Below are 17,486 nucleotides of genomic sequence, written 5' to 3'. Positions count from 1 at the left end.
TTATTAACACCTTGTGCCTGAGGTCGCCCTAATGAAGGGGTTAGTGGAGATAGTCTACTAAAATATCAAATCAGTGAAGCTGTCGTTTTTAAGTTCTCGAAACACATACATGCAGGAGAAAACTAATTGTTCTACATCGCTCTCCCCCCCATTCCTGGTGTGTCACTTTGCACACTAAATGACTAACAATGTATTGAGAAAAAATGGATGAAATTTCATCTCCGAATATTTCAAAATCTGGAAAAGCTTTCAATTTAAGTCTTTGGAGAAACGGAAGCTAAAGATCTGTACACGATTGTCTGGAGCATTGATGCACAATAGGTGAATGATAACTTTAGGTGCTGAGGTTAATAGAGTAAAATAACGATACTAGTCTTCTGGTGATTGAAAGTTAAACTTTTCTTGAACTCCTTTATAAATGGTCAAAAGCTAACCACATAACCCACACAAATATAACACCACTACACTATTACAGTTATTCCCTCCCCCGCTGGATTTACATATAGCCCTTTCATTGCGGCACTTCTCCAATATCCTCCCACCCAACTCGTGCAGTTCGCCACTACAACAAAATACAGCCCATAAGAGCCCGCACCGATAGATATAAGAACAGCACCATCCCAACTATTGTTAAAATAATAAACAACTCCTGATTTATGTACTGTACAGCCCTCTAAATGTATTCAATGCATATTATATCATTATGTCTAAATCAAATGTAAGTCTATATTTTCAGCCACCGGCTGCAACTCTATTAATAAACCGTTTATTATTATTATTATTATTATTATTATTATTATTATTATTATTATTATTTTTATTCATAAAAAACTCGTATACCAACCTATTCTACATAATTTCTTCAAATATTTTAAAAGACTAAAACGAAAGAATTGATATTAGCTGTTAATTCATAACTTCAAAATCTCAATATATTTGAAACTTGGCGCCACGAGCATCGTGGATCCGCCAGACGTACGAAATACTCCTTTCATTAGGCCAATTCTGCAACCTGATTGTCTCCTCCAGGGTAATATTCAAACTGTAACTTTATTTGTTAATAAATTAATGTAAGTGTAGGCTACTAAAAGAAGAAAATAATTACATATTATATGGCAAAAATTATCTTCCACACCATTGGCTAATATTTGATAGGAGTATCTCTATTCGGTTATTTTGATAAAAACATGAATTTGGCGTAATAAATATTTTCTTGTGAAAAAAAATATAATATGAAGATACAAACAATATAAACCAAATGGAATTCGATTCAAAACTAACGTCAGTGAGCGCTAGTAGGGGGGGGGGTGTACGTCTTCCCCTCCTTTTATAGCCAAGCCTGGCACCAAAGATGAACGAAATCGAAGAATTCCTTGTGGTGTTAGCCGTCTGCTCCAAGGGTAAAAGACTAGTGTTTAGTCCTTAGTCTGCTCCACCTTTACCAACGGCAATCGTTGAATGGCTACAAGATGGGCAAATTGGTAACCAAATATATAAAATACGTTTGCCTACCTGTTGACAGTTGGTTCTCCATCCAAACAGTGACAATTTTAAACCTGGTACGTTTGATATCCAGTTGTTTGATCCTTCTTATAGAGTCAATTGAACAATCCATCACTGTCTTCTGTCTTAAGAACCAGACCTTTAAACACATTGTTTTCTCGTCTGTATGCGCGCGCGCCCACACAAACACACCTGTTGTTTCTCTTTTTTCACAGATGATATTCAATATTTCGAGAAAAATGTTAGTTTGTACACCTGTAACTCTCACCATTGACGTCTGTGTGACGATTGCCGCCAATGGGACGAGTGACATGCGCAAACAAGTGCGCAGCGGCAGTGGTCACCTTTCCTGATCAGCTAATCAGTGCCGTTGGTTACTTGCTATCGATGTGGTTTGATTGGATTGTTCTCGTGATGTACTATTATTCGACCTCTCATAGAGGTTTCGTAAAAATGGGACATTAATTTTAGAAAAAGTTGTTTTACTTTCGTTTGATCAGCGCCGCGTAGACATATAGTTGGCCGCGGGACCAACAGATGGCGTCAGGGTGCGAGGCGTCGCTATCACCCGGGTGCCACACTACTGAGTCTGCTCACAGATCACCCTGAGCTTGTGTTTAACGTTTTCACGTTGTTATAAATCATTGATCATATAGAATTTACTGTGTGATATTGTATGTGTGTCAATGTGTATGTATGTGTGCATATGTACACATTAAGAACGTTAAGGCAAAGACGTCAAGATGATAATATTACCTTGACGTCTTTGCCTTGATCACTATACTCACGTAATAGTATTACTTTGACGTCTTTGCCTTGACGTTCTTAATGTGTACACACACACACACACTGACACATACACCTACAATATCACATTGTAAATTCTATATGATATATAACGAGAAAACATTAAACGCGAGCTCACTCGCGGCCTCTGGTTACCATGGAGACGTGGACCGCTACCCTCAGGCGCCCGGGCTTTAGTTAGCCAACAGATGGCGCTGATAGGAGCTCGGCGGCTCACGTTTGTTTTATCGGTAGAGGTGAACTCTTTCCTGTCTTTCTTATTATGGTCTTTGGTAATGGGCAATGAGCTAGTTTGAACATTTTCGATTTTTTAGCAATTATGAAGTACTATACCTCGTGTATTTTGTTTTAATTTGTGGGAATTTATATTATCATTAATTTATAATATTTTCATAAATCACTGATATTTGTTCATTAATTTAACTTTATTTCGTAATACTGTATAATATGAACATACATACAGTACAGACATACAGTATTTAATTTTAATGGCAACACTGCATGATCCATGCTTACTCCAACATGTACTGTACCTCAACTTATTTACAAGGGACCACAAAACCAAGGTAAGGGTAGAGAAATCTTAATTAAGGCCTCAACCACTTACCATGATCTTCTTCTGTGTGCGTGGCGAGGCACAGAACTCCAGCGCCTGCCTCTCTCTCCTGGCCTCCTCTGCCTCCCTCTTCACCGTAAGCGAAGACGCCATTATCTTGTCCTGTTGTTTCACTGAATCGTCCACCACACACAATACTCACGTGTTTTCACTATTTATGTCAGTCTCTTCAAACACCCACGACACTATTTCCGAAACAGTCTGTTGAACTTTTCAGAAGATTGGTCAGGTAAGTATGTTTTTTTTTTCTGGCGGGAACGGGGGGTAACCTAAGTATATGTTACAAGGCTAATATTAGTTTAAGAGTTGTGTTTCTTCAATACCTGTCATAAAATTCCACAATTTTGTTTTCTTTTGTAGCAGCTGTGAATCTCCAATTTGTAGCAATAGTAAATTTTTGGTGAAAATCTACTGTTGCATTTACGAGAATTCACAGATCATCAATTTCTCCTCTCTACGTTCCCAGAATTATTATCTATCTAGTCTTAGTTACGTTTTTAAACACTTTTAGGGGGGGGGGGTAAATAATTGCTTAGAATGATTTATGAACTTCTAAACAAAAGAATAACAGCCAGTGTTCTTACCATGTATACTTAATACTGTTCAAGTAAACTTAAGACACTGAATGGTATATAGCTTGTTCAAGGGTCGAGACTATTTATACGCAACCACGCCTCATTGACTAGAATAGGGACTAAATTAAATCAAATAAGCAATTAACAGACACTGCCCTTATCTGCTGTTGTGATCACGACCTAAGGAACACCCGCAGTCCCGCACGCCTTTCTACTCCCACTGCTATATATAAATCTCACTCTTTATATTCTAGGTATTTTTAACTTTATTTCCCATCTAGTTGGTGAATTAATCCGTACAATACTTAAAATTTAGATCAAGGTCTCATAATAGATGTTTTATTTTATCCATTGATACATAATTATTGTCTCAAACTACTCAGGCGCGTTTCTTTCAGTCTGTCTACGTATAATTTCGAATAAAATTTTCTCTCTCTTTAGTATCAGTTATCGTGTTAGTACAGTCGTGTTTATTTACTCCTCTTAAAATGTACTTTAATCAAACACTTGCCTACTGGCGCCCGACACATTCTTCTCAGAATTCTCTCACCCTAACCTCAGCACCACCACCTCAACACTTCCACCTCTCCACGTCAACACTTCACCCATCCACGTCAACACTTCACCTCAACGCTTCACCTATCCACGTCAACACTTCTCCACCTCAACACTTCGCGCCTAGTCACTTTCCACCCTCCCTCGTAGTCCTCCCACACTACGAGGAAGGGCCGTCTCCTCTCCCCACCTCTACAGCAATAACCGGCAGATGTTTTCACAGTCGCTATCATCCCTCACCTCAGCTCGGGGATCTCACCTCCCCTACGTCGTGCTGACTTGTATTTTATGATGAAGTTAACGCTTTCATGGTGTCATTTAGCGCCTATAACTTTCATTAAATCAGCAAAAGAAAATTCTAAAGTGTTACTGGTGTAATTCGACCACTAAACGTTTCAACACACGTGGTGTGAATGTTGGATTTATTAATTTGCCCACTTATAAGACACCAACATTTTTGTGCAAAAAACACCACAACATTCATTGTCCATCTTACCGGACCTGATAAGGTCTATTATAAATTTGTAAACACTGTATACTAAATCAATTTTCCGATTACTTAAGAAGATCATCACAAAAATTTGTGGTCACTTTTCTGTATGTTAGACAAGTGTGTACACTAATCACAACAACACTGTAGAAGCAAATGACTTAAAGTCACCTGCGAACACTATTGTATTTTCCGAATTTACAAATGTTTTAATAAGCAGCACAGTCTGCCAAACACACTGTAGTACATTTATTAATTACTGCAGTTATTAACCTTGTAAATACACAGGTGAGCTTTACAATTGGTGGAGAAAACTATCAACCAGAGTTGAGAGAGCAGGGAGGGTGGCGCCTCACGTGGCGGGTGCCCACTTTTGTTTACCTGCGTGAGGTATGGGCGGCACCGCGCGCGACACAGGTCAGGGTGCCACTGAACGTGAGGGTGCCACTGAGGCCCACCCCAGGGGCCACTCACCGACTCTCCTTGGCACCCATTCCCGACCGCCTCCACTCCCCACACCATGTAATTACTTTGAATCTATATTTGACATTATTGATGGTATCGTGTGATAGAAGGTGACAAACTGTACTTTTTTAATATTTCATATAGAAAATTACATCATACGTTAGTCTCCGAATTTAGGAACCTTGTAAATTACTTCCCTTATTTCTTATAAAGTCTGTGCCGTCTATTTGGTGAAAAAAAATAAAGGGTAAGTTCTTCTGAATTGATTGAAAAACCTTTAAACATTTTCAAAATAATAAATGGTAACTAATACACCTATAGTGTCTACGGAATTTGACCTTTTGATCCTAAAATCAATCAGCTTCTGTTTAAACCTAAGGCTAATTCCTGCAAAGAGTTGATGGCAGAACATGATGTGTAAGACGTTTCTCTGACGGAAAACAGAATGTTTACCAACAGACAATGTGTGTTCTTAGGGTGCACCCAGTTTAGAACGATAAGCTTGTAAGTCATGCCTGCAAGGTTTTATTGAGTATAATTTTAAGTAAAGTTTAGAAGAAAGTGAGTTATCTGAAGAGAAATTGGATTTAGAAAGGGAAATGAACTATATTTGGTTTGAGAATTTTGAATGAAAAGGCTTTAGAGGCAGGGGCGGATCTAGGGGGGGTCCTGGGGCTCCGGACCCCCCCCCCCCCTTTCATCAGAAAACTCCAATACTCTTTCTTTAAAGCAGTATTGTACTCAGGCGTTTTTGTATAGTTAAAAGTAATTACTATTGACCTCAGAATACTTCCTAATATCAAGCGCACATGGCTTCAAAATGGCCTCAAAATGTCCATGATATTGGTCAGAGATTTTAAAAAAAATGGGGGGAATACCCCCCCAAAGAAGCTGGGTGGGCTCGCTGAGCTCGCCATGTTCCCCGACCCACGACTTCTTGGATCCCCTTTGATATTCCTGGATCCGCCCCTGTTGCCTCTTAGAAAATACTTATTATATTGATAATGTGGAAAAAATGAACGAAATTGAACAATGCCTTCTGGTGTTAGCCATCTCTTTCAGGATTACCTAAATTTTTGCCATACAAAAAGTTCATGAAGAACCTATCCTAACGACTCTCAAATATCAGAGTACATGTCTAACTTAGCCTAGCAAAAAATAGAAGTTCTGACCTAACCTCCTCCACCCCTACGGATCCCGTATGTACCTAACCTTACCCAGCAACACAAAAGGAATCTAAAGAACCAAACCCGATATCGAAAAATAAAATTAAAATTAAAATTATATATATATATATATATATATATATATATATATATATATATATATATATATATATATATATATATATATATATATATATATATATATCCGATGAAAATGCTGGTGATTTTTTCGTTTTCTCTATCTTCCATCATTAACTACCCGCAGTGGGCAGGATGAAGGAAATTCTGGAATAAAAACACGGCTTCCTCCTGCACTAACATTGGACAGAAAAGTTTATAACAAAGTAACAAAAGAATGGACCAACTGCTCGAACGGCTACCAAACCTGATAGGTAGTAACAATTATGAATTTCAAATTGGCCGCTCTTTCTTCATTCGAACACTCGATTTTCTTAACGAGATCCGTTCCTTTGCAGATTATTGTATATATATTAATGGATAAATTATTTGTTGATTTTTAAAAATACTAGCTGCACTATCAGTGCGACGTGTGCATTTTTTCCAGGAATATGGAGGACATAAACTTTGTAGTTCCATTTAGAATGGTTGTGTTTGTTTACGTGAAGCTGCACCATCAATGGTCAGCTGACTAGTGAGGGCCCATGGCACCGCCGGAAGAAGCTCCCGGCACCGGGATGCCTTTAACAGTGAACTTAAAACTCAAGTATGGATGGCCCTTCCCGGACATGAAGGATCCCCCTCTCTCATTTAAAGTAAAGAGTAGCATTATAATTCCTTTGGTTGGAACTTTCAGCAAGATTCTCTTAAGTAAGTAGCTTGGGTATATTTTAGCTCACCCAATTTTGACTTTGTCCTTGATGCCCAGTACTGTATACTTAAAGTGAGAGTAGGGTCACGGTTCTGTATGACGACCACAACCGCCGAGCCATGAACCCCTTACGGAAATAAACAGTAAACAGACTCATATTTCAACCTAATGAAACTTAACCAAACTTTAGGGTGAGTTAAATTTCATTGCTTGGTACTAATGTTATTGTTTACCTGTACTAGGAGTACAGTCTTATATAATGTAAAAATAAAATAAGAAAATGAGATACTACTTGAGAGAGCTTTCAAGGTCTAGTTAAGCACTTGAAAACAAAGATAATTTTTAAAGTGGGTAATAGTCTGGAAAACAGGCTCAAGAGAAGGAGCAACTTTAGGAAAAAAATTGTGTCCTAGAAAGCTTGGTAAAACATGACAACAGTTGCAAGCTTGAACCACCAACTTGAGGATATCTCTCCAAAGAAGATGAAAGCTTTCTTACCTCATAAGAAAGACAAAAAAGTGGACAATGAATATGTTTTGCATATGATCATCTTATTTTTTTTCATCTTTACATCTATGGATGCAGTGGCAAGGTCCATCAGTGCTACTATAACATGCTGTCTACAAAGATATCTTCAGACTAACCTAACCTAACCTAGCCTTACCTAACCTAACCTAACTTAAACTAAATATCTTGTAGACTGCACACTATGGCAGCACTGGTCCATCCTCCATGTTTCTTTGATCCACATGGCCATTTCCATGATGATTCCTTTCATAAAAGAGATTTATATTTTTTAGGATATAGTGGATAACTGTAGTATATATTTCAGGTAAGGTTAGTTACTTTACATAAGGTTAGTTTGGTTTGTTTTATGAATTATAATATTATTGTAGTACTCTGATACAGTACTTCCTAGGATGAGAGTGTATTATTTTAGGTTCGGTATATCACATTACATAGGTTTGGTTAGGTAAGATATGGAAAAGTCACTCGGAATCATTTGATCACTCAACTTTTAGTCGGTCACTGGAAACCATTTGTCAACAGAAGCATAGTAATGGTGGCCTTGTGTGCATGGTCTGTATTTACTCTTAACAAAAAAAAAGGGGGGGTCTGGGAAAAACAAAAGTAAGAAAGTTGAAATTACTCAATTTTGTTATAGCATACTATATATATATATATATATATATATATATATATATATATATATATATATATATATATATATATATATATATATATATATATATATATATATATATATATATATATATATATATATATATATATATATATATATGACTGGTTTGGTAGAAATTTGATGAAATCTATAGGGTGTAAATGAACCATCCACTGCTGCTAGTGACAATTAACAATAATAATGCCATTTGATTTGTGCTGGTATTAACATTTACAGCAAGTGTTCAAAGACCCCAGGGGTGTTGAGAATGCTTGTCACACTGTCCTGTACACGGCGCCACACTTCCTCATGGTTTGTGAACCTCTGTAACATACACCTTGCTTTCTATGTGACCCCACAGGTAGAAATCAAGGGGATTTATGTCAGGTAACTGTAGGTTTCATCACATTACTACCAAACCTGTCATGTGCTGTAACTCCGAAACTATTGAGAAATGACAGTTTGATCATTTAGTCATTTATCTTTATTTAAATCTCAGGAATACACTCCCTGATTTATGAAAGGTATTTATGGAACACCCTGTATATACAAGATGCTAGAAATACGTTTTCTCATGAGGCAGTCATGTAAAGTATTACCCAAGAAAAAATTTAAGTGTTTTTCACTAAAAGGTTTAGGACAAGAAATAGTACAGTACAGTGCAGTACTGTATTTATGAAAGAGTATGAAATAATTTCCTTCCCATCTGCCACTACCCGTGGTGCTAAGTGGCTATGCTGAACTGAGATATACCATCACTGAACTTTGATTCTTAGTAAGGTTCAACCATTAAGTATTTTCATTTGAACCTAAATGTGAACAGTAGTACTAATTATAACAGCAGTCATCGGTCAGTTCCTGCTGAAATCAGATAAATGATGGTTTGTTTTTATTTGCCAGAGCTGCATAAGCACTGGCATGTGGGATACTTTTTATTGAAGAGATCGGTACATTGTTTGACCTTAATCTATGAGAGAGAAATAATATTTCTTGTACATTTTACAATTTCCTTGAGATGTGCACAGATTGCCTGAAAATATTTGGGGTGGTTACCAACTCTTGGACATGGGGATACCACCTTAATAGATTGAATGATCAAGGTACAGTAATTACGGAATCCATTTGATATTAAGGAGCAGCTGTATCAAGTCATTGTCAAAGTACAGAGGTCACACCAATGAATTCAGTAGTACAGTGCTGTACTTATTGGGATACATGGTGAATTCAGTCATTATCGTGCTTGAAGAATTCATTCATTATAAAGGTACAGTACTGTAATTGTATGCTTATCTGGTTAGTTTTGAATGTTGTTCTTAGGACAGGAGCTGTCCACAATCTTCAGATTATACTATAGTGTATACTCATTTGCCTTTGATCTTATTAACCCCTTCACTAAGGGGACTCCATTTTTAATATTTGATTTGGCTAACGCCAGACAATTTTATTTGGCTTGCAGTCACGACCATATACTGTACAAGGGGTTATTTGTGAAGCATTTAGGATTATAACCACTGGTTTTGTTTTGTCTTATATAGGAACAACTGAGTACAGTGCACACGTGAACTGTTTGAATATTACCGTATGTATAACTCGATTTTGGTAGAATAATGGAGGAGGCATAAGAATTATTCAAAATAATTAAAAGAACAAACTAAGTTCATTCATTTTTTTCAGAATGGTGTAACAGTATAAACGGTCACAATATAGAGCAACTACAGGAATTGGTTGGCAATAGGCCGGCAGGTGTGCCTCTTGTGACTGTATCAAATCATTACTCCTGCATTGATGATCCTACACTTTGGGGTAAGAAATTAGTCTCTCTTTACATGTAATAATCAACTTCCACACTCTTAACATGGACTACTAGGTTCACATTACCGGATTTTGTGGCCAGGGGCATTCAAGTTTATTTATTTATTTAATTATTTAGTGCTCTTGAGTCAGTTTGGCAGGAATGTTTTGTTCCCCTTGAGGGTCCATGTGAACCTTTGAGTATCACCTCCTCCCTTTCTAGTGACTACAGTATACAGAGTTGTTCAATCAATGGAGGATTGGTCCAGAAAATCGCATTTATAACAAGTTAAGAGCAAGTAAATAATTATCTCTCCCTCTTCCTCTGGGGTGCTGAGGTGAGCTGGATCTGGGGTGATTGATAAGGTTTCAATGCTTTGTAACTGTAGTCAACAAACGAAGGAATGGATTAAAGCGTCTTTTGCTATGTTCAACTGTTCACGACAAAACTCTGAATACTTTTCCTGTTTTATGGTATCTCCTGAAGTAGATATCCTTTGGGATCCCAGTGTGAAAGTAATGGCTAATATTATAAAATTTAATTGGATTTTAGATCACTCTGGCTTGTTTATGCACCATCACATTTATAAAATGGGATTTCAGGATCAACCCCTCACTTTACCAGTGAAGGAAAAAATAAAACTTGGGAAGTACTGTTTATGTGTGTAAACATAAAATTACGGTAAGAAATCTTTGGATCTAATCCATTTAGCAATTTGCAGGTTTGTTAAGATGGCGAGAACTTTGGAGTGCTCAAGCAATGCGTTGGTCCCCTGCTGCTCATGATATTGCTTTCACTCGTCGTCTCTACAATTGGTTTTTCAGCTCTGGAAAATGTGTTCCTATTATCAGGGGACTGGGAGTGTATCAGGTTGGTATTAATTAACCAATGATGTGTGCTAGTAAAATCATGTTTCTTCTAATAAGTTTTGTCACTCCTTTACAATTATTTTTCTTTTCTACCTTAAAAGTAATGAAAAAAAATTAGGAGATTTATATCATTTTTGCAGTGATATAATTGTTTTTTTCATTGTTTGTAGCTTTTTATTAATTCACCTGAGCTGAAGGCTCACAGATCACAGTACCGTAGTGGACTGGATATAATGTTACTTGTATACTCACCATTAATGAGTTTTCTGCACCCCTGTTGGTGGAATCATAATCAATGTTTTATGGCAATTTTCCATGCTTGCGAGGGTTCGTCGAGGTTATCTGATGGCAGCTGTTGGGTAAATCCAGAACAGGATGCTCCCTTGCTCATAGATCTTTATACAAATAAGTTTTTTTTTTATGTAATATTTGAACCATTCATTTTAAATGATTTATTCAAACACTTGATTTTAAAGACTCGTCTGAATAATGAATATTGACCAGACTTAGTGGCACTGTGGAGTTCCTATGGTGAGTCCACTAGGGTATTTTATTTATCTGGAGGTGTGCATTCCCTTGTTGGGATACTTAAGTTGTTATTTTGACATGTCTTCTTCCATCCCTTTCTTAGCTGGTTTGGAATCATGCTTTTCACATGTCAAGACTCATAGGCCTTAAAACAAAGGATTACATTATGAAATCCGATTGTATGGTTAAGTAGAAGAGCTAGGTGGCCTAGAATCCCTTCATATTCAGTTGGTGGGTATCCTTATCTTTAGGAAGATAAGTAATTAGCGCGAGTCCCTCTTAGCCGGAATTGAAATTTTTTTGGAATTATTCGGGAAAATTTAGCATTTTGGAGCAGTTTTCCGTGGATGAAAATTAGACGCATTCTAAAAATCCTGAGAATAATTCTAGAAACTCTCTCTCCAATTTTTTTTCCGGGTCTGGGAGCAAATTCTGAGAATCAAATAATGTCAATCTGGGAAATTCCAAGAAGATTCCGGAACCTCCAAATTTTTTCCAGGTCTGGGAGCAAATTCCAAGGATGAAATAATTATGCAATTTCCGGAAAATTACGAGAAACTTTTCCCGGTACCGGGAAGAATTCTGGGGACGGGGGATTTTTTCCGGGTTTGAGAGTCGTCTCGTTACCCGGAAATCTCTCATTCCTGGAAGTGCTCTGCACCAATTGTTCTGGCTAACGGAAATATCACTTATAAGCATTAAAATTTTTGACCCAGTTTATGACAAGGGATTTGAGTCATGTAAATTCATCTCCAGGGTTCATCTCAGTGTACTGGCTCACTGGATACCAAGCATCTACTGAGTTTACTCCATAAACTCAGGTTTTGACCGGGCAAATAGCTGTTTATGAAACAGTTGACACTAACAGGACAGAGTCCCTACCTCAGAATATAAATAACTTATTGTGCAAGGTAGGGCCCTTCTCAGGGGTGTTATGGAGGGGGTAATCTCACAGGCTACTTGATTCTTCTTCAGTCATAAAACAAGATTTTGTACTTCAGTCCGTTTTCTTGTGCTGATGACATGGCTCTTGTTTTATTCACTATGTTTTTTGTTTTTTATCTTTCCCTGTGCAACTTTTCTAATTGTTTTACCTTTGCTATACAGTACATAGTTCAGTTATTCTATTAGCATTGGTTGATAATTTTATTCAGCATCCTTCTTTTTTCATCATCCTGTAATTTCATTATCTTTTAAGTTAGTATTTCTTTATATCCACAAGGCTGTAACTTATCAGTCATTGCATCTTCAGTGTAAACATAAAAGTCCAGTACACCAATTTCCCCATTAACTTCCATGTTAGGTTCCTGAAAACCACGACTTAAGTGAAACGACGTTAAGTGAAAATAATTTTACCAAAGACACAATGATATAAATAGGGGTACATTTATGGTAAAAAATTTCTCACAACTTGCCACAAATGTCTAACTTTCAACACCATCACCTTCTTGTTTTAAAGTTTCAAATAAACTTTGAGATTTTGCCTGTATGGAGAGTTATGAACATGGAAAGTTTTGTTGATGTTGATCTTTGATCCACATGTTCAGCATTCTTTCCATATTTTCCATAATGCCACGTCTGTTACGAGTTAATTTTGTAGCAGATAATGGGCTAACATTTTTAGCACCTGATTTGATATTTTCTGCATTTCCACAAATTGTTCTTACCTACAGCGGCTTCATACAAGTGCTGCAGATCTCTTGAAACTGAATGTCCCAATCACCCTAGACGAACCCAGTAATGCCATTCCTCCTTGGCTGGATATATCAGTTCCTATCAATTACACTTCTGTTGGTAGTAAGCAAATGTTAAACATCGATGTGATGAGATGTGTCACACAAGAAACTATTAACAGACACATAGAGAGTATTATATCAAGTGAATGTTATGCTTTTACTGATGGTTCTGTGCAGACAAACACAGGTAGAACAGGCTGTGCAATTGTAATATATAAAGAAAAAGAGATGATAGTGTCAAACAAGCAAAGGCTGAATAACTAGGCCAGCACAACACAAACTGAACTAACTGGAATCTACTTAGCTACAGACCACCTTAAAGAAAATGGAGGTGGGGTGATATTCTGTGACTCAAAGTGCTTTGAAATCAATGAACAGCCCATCAGGCTCTATGTCTAAAGTTGTATGTGATATTAAAAGAAGTGTAAGACTGCCAATGAGAACAACTCTCATATCGAATTTGTGTGGATTCTGTCCCATGTTGGAATTAGGTATCATGACCGTGCTGATAGACTGGCCAATGAGGCATGTAAGAAAGAAAATGTTGACCGTGACCTTGGCCTGTCCAATGCTGTACTTAAAAATATTCAAGTCAGAATCATGAACTCTGATCTAGAAGAAGTGAGAAATGCAGAGAGACCTGGCAGTTGTAGCATCAGTAAATATAACAAATTTTGTAACAAGAGGTACCGGTATGGCCAGCATAAGGACAGAACCAGACAATGTGATGTAGTCGTGGCCAGAATTAGGCTAGGATACAGACACATCTGGCAAGTTAGTAACGCTGTACCCATACCGGAACACTCAGCATGTAAACTTTGTGATAAACCTTTAAAGCATACACTTGAACACTATATTATTGAATGTGACACTGTCAAAGACTTCAGGCCACCTGGCTTATTGTATAATGAACTTTGTAATTACTACATTGAATCGGGGGTGCTTGAGGACATTCTTGCTGTTTATCCCAAATTTGCTAGCCCACACTGATTAATCTTCAATTAGAATATGACGTCCAGTGTCTATGAACCACTGTCTTGCATGGCAGTGAACAGTGACATCACCCACATGACTCTCACCTGTATATACTGCTCATGAATATGATGTATTTCTTTGTGTACGAACCTCTCCTGCATGGCAGTGAACAGTGACATCACCCACATGAATCTGACGTATATATACTGTTAAGGAATATGATGTATTTCTTTGTGTATGAACCTCTGTCCTGCATGGCAGTGAGAAGTGATACCACCCTCAGTGTCAAGACCAGACTGAATTATTCAGAATAGGCAAACTGTACTCCAAGGTTTGTCAATACATTTGTTAAACTAAAAAAAACTACAGTTGTAGGCTGCAAACTGACAGCTCTTGCTATTATCCACAGCTCACTGTCCCTTTTCAAATTCTCTTTGCCACATCTAATTTAACTTCTAATATAACACTTTTCCTCTTTTTCTGTGAGCACATTCAGCAGTGGTGCATAATGTATGTATAGCACTCATTGTTCTAGGGCCCAAATAAATTTATAATTGGATTTTAAGTGAATGTTGGAAGGGCATCAACCAACCACCGAACAATAACAAACAAATATGGTACCATCATTGGTTGCTTACACAGCCAGGCACTGAGCACCTCCATACTGATTTTTTTAATTTGTTGTACATTTATCATTTTCATACATTTTTTTAACGACGTTATAACGAAACGACTTTAATGAGGGAATTGGAGTGCTTGTGATTTAAGACATTCTTTTTTATAACAGGTTAGTTTTCAAACATTTAATAAATATAAAATAAAATTTCCTTACTCTTATTTAAAAAGAAGAGAGGAATGTCAATTACTCTAGATGGTTATTGATAATACTTATTTTTCTTCCCCAGGAAGCAATGGATTTCTTGATTGAGAGACTCCAGGCAGGTCAATGGGTGCATATATTTCCTGAGGGGAAAGTGAACATGAGTATGGAACACATGCGCCTCAAGTGGGGTGTTGGAAGACTAGTGTATGAATCATCAATATGCCCCATTGTTTTACCATTCTACCATATTGGAATGGACACTATTTTACCCAATCGAAGTCCTTATATCCCCAGAGTGGGAAAAACAGTAACTGTTGTGGTAGGGGAACCCATGGATTTCAAGCAATTAGTCTCAGAGATGAAGGAAAAACAGGAGGACCCCGCCACAGCACGTAAAATAATCACAGACAGAATCCAAGACGAACTAAAGAGATTAAGGGGCAAAGCTGAAGAACTTCATGAAAAAATGCTTCAACAGAGAAATCGATGAGAAGAAAGATAATAGAATTTCAAATTATATTATATTTAAGGTAGTAAATGAAAGTGTACACTCACTAAAAAAATATTCTGCACCCTTGACTCTGAAACCATTTGCAGCAGAAGCCGTGATGAGTGTTATCATATTTGTTGGTCTGGTGTGTCATATTGTATAACTCCGTAAAGGTGCAGAATAATCTTTTAGCGAGTGTACATTGAGCTTGTTGCTTTCACTCCAGATCAGTGACCAGTAATGTCCAGGCCAAAGTATTTGTAGTTTCTGTATGTGATGAAGAAACTCTAGGACATAGAGAAGTTTATATATGAATGGCATTGTTGTTGAAATTTTAGATGCAATTAGTTTTTAAGATTTTTGTAAATGGATCATTTACTGCCTTTGGATTTTTTTTTTTTTTTTTTTAAATTTTATATGAAACTTAATCTGGGCATATTTAATCCAGACTCTGACTGCTATTTTATTTATAAGTCATGCAAGGAAGCAGCATGTCCAGCACTGGACTCAACTGCCTTCACTTCCCCAACTTGTAAAGTTAAGTATCCATTTATATCTGGGTGTGCTAGGAGTGCCTGAGGAATGAACCACCAACCAATAGGGCAGGAGCCAAGTACTGTACTATATCCACTCCAGTCAACTGCCACACTGGGACTAAATTCATGAAATCCAGAAAGTAGTATCTCTCCTGACTTAACCATAGCACCTAAAACTGAGCACTGTACAGTACTTGGAAACATAACTAACCATTCTTCCATGCTAACACGTACTCCACAACCTGTTGCCATGGTTACACACGGTAACAGGACCAACCATAGTATATTCCTGCTAATGGGATGCACTGAGGCTTATTCTATTTTTTGATAGGCATGAACTTTATCAAACATATAGACATATCTAACATGTAATGCCAAAAAAAAAATTCCTAGCAAAAGCCATTACTATATAAATGGAGATGCATTTTTATAGACATTGTTTAGGCCAAAACACATAATACAATACAGCTACAAATGAAAATAAACCCATTTTAAAATGAAAATTTAATATTCTATGATAAACTATGATACACGAAAGACCTGAATTTAACTTGCTAAAATCAATGTTGATTGCTGCGTGTTGTGATAGTGGCTTAGAGATCTTGCATTAAGAGTTGCTGGGAGGGAAGTCTTCAGTAAGATACTGTACCTACAAGTGCAAACTGAGAGAGAGTAACGCTCGCTCGTTTTGAGCTGTGGTGGACAAAATACAGTGCCGTACTGAACTGGAAAAAGTTACTTATTTGTAAAAGTATTGTTACTTTGAGAAAAACTTATTCAACTAAACGTTGGGTAGATACAAAAGGCACTTCATTTTAATAGATGTTCCACAACTACTTTTTAATATTACACACTGATGAGACGTACAGACTAAAGTACTGTAGTGAGATAACCATTGGCCTCCCTAAATAACTAGTAAATTAAAAGTACTGTATCACTGTCTGAAATGTTACTGTACTCAAGGAAAAATAAACGTACCAAGAGGAAAAGTTACTCTCACGTAACTTATTTGTTAACAAAATATATGAGTGCAATATCAAGGCAACTTTTACTTCATTACCACCCAACCCTAGATTTCAGTAATGGTATTGCGATGGTTTTGTTGTCTGGATGATAGGATTATTTAGGAGGAGCAGCAGCTGTTCAGTGCCTTTTTTTTTTTTTTTTATCTTTCTAACTCTTTGGCTTCGAGTACCATGGGGTCCATGTTTTAATAGTACCCATTGAATATTACAGGGTACAGCTTGCATTTTTTATTTATGTGCCATTCATTTAAACTTCCCACTTTCTATTTTATTCCCCCTGAGACTCTGAGGGCTTCTGCACTACCCATGCAGCCGCAGCCACAGCTCTCCACTCTTGGTCAATCCTCAACCATGCCAGAATGTAGATGTGGTGTCAAATACAGTGTCCTCTCAAATAAGGAAATTGTGAACAATTAGCGGGAGAAAATGAACCATGGAATTCAGACGGATGATAGCTACAATAATGCTATCAGCTTCATTATGTGTGTGTGTTTTGAATAATTTAAATTTCATTATATGTTTT

The 17,486-nt window shown here is 37.1% G+C and overlaps 1 protein-coding gene across 1 annotated transcript; it reads left to right on the top strand.

The window, feature by feature from the left end:
* The first annotated feature begins 6,799 nt into the window (after window positions 1-6,799).
* LOC121871396 (tafazzin-like) lies at window positions 6,800-17,107 on the top strand. The gene is made up of 4 exons (XM_042373629.1): window positions 6,800-7,005; window positions 9,864-9,992; window positions 10,703-10,851; window positions 14,995-17,107. Exons 1-4 carry the CDS (start codon window positions 6,840-6,842, stop codon window positions 15,400-15,402), a joined length of 852 nt encoding a protein of 283 aa, XP_042229563.1. The 5' UTR covers window positions 6,800-6,839; the 3' UTR covers window positions 15,403-17,107.
* The last annotated feature ends 379 nt before the right edge of the window (window positions 17,108-17,486 follow it).

Source organism: Homarus americanus, unplaced genomic scaffold (assembly GCF_018991925.1).
Source record: "Homarus americanus isolate GMGI-L3 unplaced genomic scaffold, GMGI_Hamer_2.0 scaffold45698, whole genome shotgun sequence".
In the NCBI taxonomy this organism is placed as follows: domain Eukaryota; kingdom Metazoa; phylum Arthropoda; class Malacostraca; order Decapoda; family Nephropidae; genus Homarus; species Homarus americanus.
The sequence above is the reverse complement of the archived record's forward strand: the minus strand, read 5'-3'. Positions and strand labels throughout refer to the sequence as shown.